The 6,088-nt window shown below is 36.3% G+C and overlaps 1 protein-coding gene across 1 annotated transcript; it reads left to right on the top strand.

Moving 5' to 3' along the window:
- The first annotated feature begins 2,073 nt into the window (after positions 1-2,073).
- Positions 2,074-5,462, top strand: LOC106411714 (probable glutamate carboxypeptidase AMP1). The gene is made up of 9 exons (XM_013852522.3): positions 2,074-3,201; positions 3,576-3,818; positions 3,904-4,119; positions 4,192-4,279; positions 4,354-4,437; positions 4,531-4,619; positions 4,705-4,818; positions 4,903-5,043; positions 5,143-5,462. Exons 1-9 carry the CDS (start codon positions 2,224-2,226, stop codon positions 5,305-5,307), a joined length of 2,118 nt encoding a protein of 705 aa, XP_013707976.2. The 5' UTR covers positions 2,074-2,223; the 3' UTR covers positions 5,308-5,462.
- Positions 5,463-6,088: the final 626 nt, after the last annotated feature.

Here is a 6,088-nt window from a genome sequence, read left to right as displayed (position 1 = left end):
ATTTTTGAGAGGAAAAGGCAAACAAGGTCGAAAATACTATTTACATTTCTTCCAAAAACAATTAGTTATTAACTTATTATTGAGTTGTTGACCGGTATAAAGATAACATTTATGGCGGACACAACATGAAGATTACATTACTGTTTATAAAAGCCACTCGGCGACACAGTATGGCTAAGAAACCTAGGTATGTGCACATCATGTATTGATAATGCCCATACATATCCCACATTTTTTCTCTATATACTAAATAGATATAAGTACATCATGCAAAATAGACAGCCTTCATCAATTTTATAACAACATGCATCACATGGATTTGGAATTCCATGCACTATATGCACCTATTGTCAAATAACATAAAATGTTATATATATACGTCTAAAACGTATCAACGATTGCGCTGATTCTTGTGCATTGGAAAGTATTAGAAAGATATTGATCTGCCAATTTTGAGAAAGATCATCTCATACGCTTCATACGAAGCAATCTTCTTGCAACATTTTGCCGATTTGAACATTATATACAACTCGAGATACAAGTTCACCTAACAATACAAGAATTAAACATTAGAATGCATGGGTGTAAAGGGACCCATCGATACCCTCGAGATGCGTCTATGTACCGTTTAACACATTTGGATGTGAACAAAATTCGAGATGACGACATTCAATGGATGAAAACGATAACAATGGTCAAAGCGGTAGAACAAAATAAAGACAAATTCAGAATAAGAAAGCCATATGGGATGAAATTATTGGCAGATAAAATATTCATTAGAGTGTAGCCACACAAATACGATAACACAAGGTGTCATATATGCAGTGTGTAAATTTAGTGTTTACAATCAGTTTGAATTCAAGGGTGGATTGTTATAATTATTGTAGCTTATATATTTACGTAAAGAAGATGATCTCAACCTCCAAGCTATATGCCTCAAATAGCTAAAGGTTTTAGGAGACATTTTGTTTTGCAAGAAAGATTAACAGCAATGCTTTTAGGAGACTTACTGGTAGATCTTATTGCTAAAGGGAGAACTCATGTTAAGTTTACCATTAACCTACCCAGTGTTTATGTAACTTTACACTGTGACTGTTATCTCCACCCTGATGAATTTATGAAATAATAAGAACAAAATCGAGGAAAAAGATGGCAATCAAAATGGAATCTCATGCGTAACATGCTTACGTTTAAAATGATAATCAAAATGGAATATGTCAAGTTTTTAACACATACAATATACATCATGATATGAGTATATAAAATTGAAGACAATAATATACAAAATAAAATACTATATATTGGCCACCCACTACTTACTAAAGAATCACTTTGTTCTTCGAATATGCAGCTTTTCATTCAACTGACCGACACTGCTGATGTCTAGTATCAAAATGGTCGTTTACATGCTTTTCAAGTGGTACTATTTAAAGAGGTTGGATCTTACAGTAATTAGTTATATTTTAATGCATTTTTATATTTTAATAATGGTTAGTTATAAGTTTTATAACTTATTGTACTAATTGAAAATTTTAGTTAAAATTAAATAAAAAATCATGAAATTATGTATTTAATATTTATAAACAAATTTGTTATATTTTATTAATATGTGAAAAAGATTTAAATATTTTAAAAGAGAGTAGATTAATTTCCCTAATATTTTCTCCTTCGGAAAAAAGATTTTCTATATTATTATCACATTTAAGAATATAATAGTTATTTACTTATTTATAATTAATTTTTTAATTATTTTAATTATATAACTTTCTAATAGCTATCAACAATAATATTTAATTAATTCAAATATTTTAACTAATGTTTTTCAAAATATGGAAACATATTTTTAAAATATAGAAAATTTATAATTTGTTATATATTTTTAATAAATATCAACCAATAATATTTAATCAATTTTAGTGTGTTTAACTAATGTTTTTTAAAATATAGAAAATATATTTTCGTGGAAGAAAAAAAAAGCCAAAAAATCTTGATTTTGGGATAGTAGGAGTACACAACAAATTAATAAGAGTAGAAGATCAAACACAATAATGTCTTTGACCCCCAAAAAAAAACTCCCGAGTAAATACAAAAGACGACAGAAACAATACAAAAAATAAAAAACAGAGAGACGAAGATGATTATTAACTAGAAAGATACTTTTTACTTTGGCCAAGCCACTACTGCTCAGACAATAACTCACTTCTCTCTCTCGCTCCCCCTGCAATGTCACAGCCTCTCACAGCAACTAGACCGACCACCGCCGGAATCTCCTTATCCCCTCTCCGTCAGCCACCGCCGCTCTGTACTTTCCTCTTCATCATAGTCCTTATCGTCGCCACTTTCTACACTCTCCACCACCCAGACGCAACTCCTCCTCTCCTCTTCTCCCGAAACACCCATAACTCCCTCACTCTCCGCCGCCTCTTCCTCTCCTCCGCCTCCAACGCCACAATCTCCTCTTACCTCCGCGCTCTGACCCGCCACCCTCACCTCGCCGGAACAAAACCCTCTCTAGACACTCTCAGCTACGTCACAAACCACTTCCAAAGCCTCGGGCTCGACACTCGTCTCGCAGAATACGAAGCTCTCCTCTCTTATCCTGCGCACATCTCCCTCGCGGCGCGTTTTAGCAACAACACGACGGTGGAGTTCGACTTAAACGACGTTACCGCCGATGACGATGTGATTAGGCCTTACCACGCTTACTCGCCGTCTGGATCGGCGCAGGGTAGCGTGGTGTTCGTGAACCACGGCGAGGAGAGAGACTACCGTGCGCTTGAGCTGATCGGAGTGAGCGTTAGAGGCTGCGTGGTGTTAGCGAGAAAGGGAGAGTCTCTGGGGAGAGGAGGGATGGTGAAGATAGCAGAGAGTAAAGGTGCGCTTGGGATGCTAATATACGCCGAGAACGACGGTGGTGGGCTCGGGGGAATTGAGAGAGGTACGGTGATGAGAGGAATCGGTGATCCGGTTAGTCCGGGTTGGCCCGGAGTTGTCGGAGGAGAGAAACTGAGTTTGGAAGATGGTGAAGTCACTAAGAGATTCCCGAAGATTCCATCTTTGCCTTTGTCTCTACGCAATGCAGAGATCATATTGGCTTCTCTGGGGGGAGCTAGAGCTCCGGTGGAGTGGAGGAATTCGGGTCGGGTCGGGTCAGGTCAACGGGTTGGCCCAGAACAGACGGTTGTTAACATGACGTTACAGGTAAACTAGGTAACTGGAGAGTCTTGTAGTTTCCGTTATATGTCCTGTGTCTTTGTAATTTAGTGTCTTTTATTATTTCTTGTGATTAATTTACGTTAAAACCTTTTTGAATATTAGATTTTGAAAGTTTTAATTTGACCTTACTATATATGGTCGGAAATAAAGCTTTTTTTTGGGTTGCTTTTTGGTTTGGTTAGTTGAAAAAGTTGGAATCTTTGAGGTCAATTTGATGTTCTTTTACTTTCAAGAAATTATTAGTTGGTAATTATTAGCTGCGTGAACCAATTTTTTTAAAATTGTTTCGCATAGGTAGATTGCCTAGGTTGAGCCATCTACGTACTGTTTATTTACTATTTGGCTTTGAAACTTTTAAGGGGGAGTTAAAGATGAAGAAAGTTCACAATGTTGTGGCTACTATAAGAGGTAGTGAGGAGCCTGACCGGTACGTGATTCTTGGGAACCATAGAGACGCATGGACGTATGGAGCTGTGGATCCAAACAGTGGAACATCAGCTTTACTCGACATTGGTAGACGATTCTCTGTGTTGCTTAAATCTGGTTGGAGACCACGTAGAACCATTCTTCTTTGTAGTTGGGATGCAGAAGAGTTCGGAATGGTTAGTTAAGAGAAAAGCTGAATCTTCTTATAGAAGCAAATTTGAGTTTTGAGTTTAGTGTTTTTTTTTCTTTCTTGTTTTGTAGATTGGATCAACTGAATGGGTTGAAGAAAATGTTCTGAACTTAGGTGCAAGTGCTGTGGCTTATCTTAATGTAGATTGCGCGGTCCAAGGCTCTGGGTTCTTTGCTGGTTCAACTCCTCAGTTAGATGGTCTTCTTTTAGATGCCTTGAAGTTGGTCCAAGATCCTGATGATGTAGCCTTGACAGTTGAAGATACTTTCAAGTCTCAGAATAACATTGTGAGTAGACTCAGTCTTTAAACTCCACAAGGGTGTCTTTGTGAATGATGTATGCTTTGAAATGGAGTGCAGATAGAGAGGCTAAGTAGAGTAGATTCTGACTTCTCCGGGTTTCTTCATCATGCTGGGATACCGTCTATAGACATGTACTATGGTGCAGGTAAAACAAGAACTTGATTCCACAACATTCAAGAATGTGATGATGAATTCATGCCTAACTGATGTTTTTTTCAGATTATCCTGTCTACCACACTGCTTTTGACTCCTATGATTGGATGATCCGCAATGCAGATCCGTTGTTTCATCGTCATGTTGCCAGTTAAACTTTTGTTTCTCTTCCTTCTTATTCTAGTTTTCATGGCTGCTATGCAGAGGAGTTAACTCTCTTGTATGCTTTTCTATATCTCTCAGTGGCTGGAGTTTGGGGACTTTTAGGAATCATCTTGGCTGATGAGCCAGTCATACCGTTTAATTACATCTCTTATGCTGAACAGTTACATGTATTTGTTTTTTCTACTCACTCCATTTTATAAATAAGAGAAAGGAAAACTGAGTTTATATATGTGTTTTGGTGTTACGGTTCAGGCACATAGAGATGCATTGAGCAAACTCTTAGTAGGGAAAGCCTCCGTTGATCCCTTGAGCATGGCGATAAAAGAGTTCTCTTTAGTTGCTAAAGAAGCAAAAGATGAAGCAAAGGTTTCTTGAAAGGGTTTTTGCTGATTGATATATATATATATATAATCGTCACACACCTATTCACATCTTGGTGATTGATTGCAGAAGTTAAAGGAACAAGCATACAACAAAAATGATGCTGCAGCAGCTGCCAGGAGAAGAGGGCTAAATGATAGGATGATGCTTGCAGAAAGAGGGTTTTTGGATTCAGAAGGGATCAAAGGGAAAGAATGGTTCAAGCATCTTGTAAGTAAATTAGAAACATCATTTTGTTTTTTTTTTAAATCAGAATTCACTACCTTTCCAAACTCATATGTGACCTTGTGTTTGCATGTCTATGTAAAGGTGTATGGACCTGCAGCTGAACCAGAGAGCAAGCTAGGTTTTTTCCCGGGAATAGCAGATGCTATTGCAGTAAACTCATCAGAGGGAATGATCCAGCATGAGATATGGAGAGTTGCCAGAGCGATTCAGAAAGCAAGCAGAGCTCTTAAAGGAGGGTTCACATGAGCAGAAAACTCAAAACACTTGTCGTTTGTATATGTATTGAGTGACTGTAGATTGTAGAAGCATAACCATATTACTTTATGATGTAACCAAAATAACATTGTTGTATTATTCAACACACGTTCAAGACTAATAGAATCTTGGTTTTAAACTCAAAATAACCGTGTCTTATTTTATGCAAGACATCTTCACTGAATCTTAAACACTGAATCTTAAACCATGATCAATGCAGGTTTTTAGGATGGAGTTCTTAGTGTAATATAAGCTAAAAAAAACACTAAAAAACGTCTCATAAATAAAACATATCGAATTTGGAATTACTTCATTGACCCTGTCTTCTTCTTGCTCCATCTCTTCCTCCATTTTAACTTCAAACTCATCATTTTCAAGTTTAGGTACCCCCAACTGAATGTCCTTTTGTCTCTGAATAACTGACTCTTTTTGAGGAATTGAGCTATATTATATTATAACAGAGTAATGTGTTTGTATTTGGTCAGTTGTCACTCAAATCTTTAGTTTTACATTTCCGATAAGATCATACGAAATGTATGTGGAAATATCAACATAGAATTTGCAGAAAACCGAGTTTCTTTATACTCCCTCCGTTTTTTAATATAAGTCGTTTTACAGCTATGCACGTAGATTAAAAAAACCATTAATTTCTTATATTTTCTAAACAAAAATATCATTAATTATTTACCTAACTACATTTCAACCAATAAAAAAATAGAAGATATATTATAATTGGTCAGACAATATTAATTATTAATAAATGTTACATAGA

Source organism: Brassica napus, chromosome A9 (assembly GCF_020379485.1).
Source record: "Brassica napus cultivar Da-Ae chromosome A9, Da-Ae, whole genome shotgun sequence".
NCBI classification, from domain to species: Eukaryota; Viridiplantae; Streptophyta; class Magnoliopsida; order Brassicales; family Brassicaceae; genus Brassica; species Brassica napus.
This window is presented reverse-complemented; position numbering and strand designations above follow the sequence as displayed.

Bases quoted from the DNA above. Each gene is read 5' to 3' on its own strand.
- LOC106411714 (XM_013852522.3), top strand. From the start codon at position 2,224: ATGTCACAGCCTCTCACAGCAACTAGACCGACCACCGCCGGAATCTCC. The intron at 3,202-3,575 runs GTAAACTAGGTA...GAAACTTTTAAG, and splicing joins TTGTTAACATGACGTTACAG to GGGGAGTTAAAGATGAAGAA. The intron at 4,620-4,704 runs GTATTTGTTTTT...GTTACGGTTCAG, and splicing joins CTTATGCTGAACAGTTACAT to GCACATAGAGATGCATTGAG.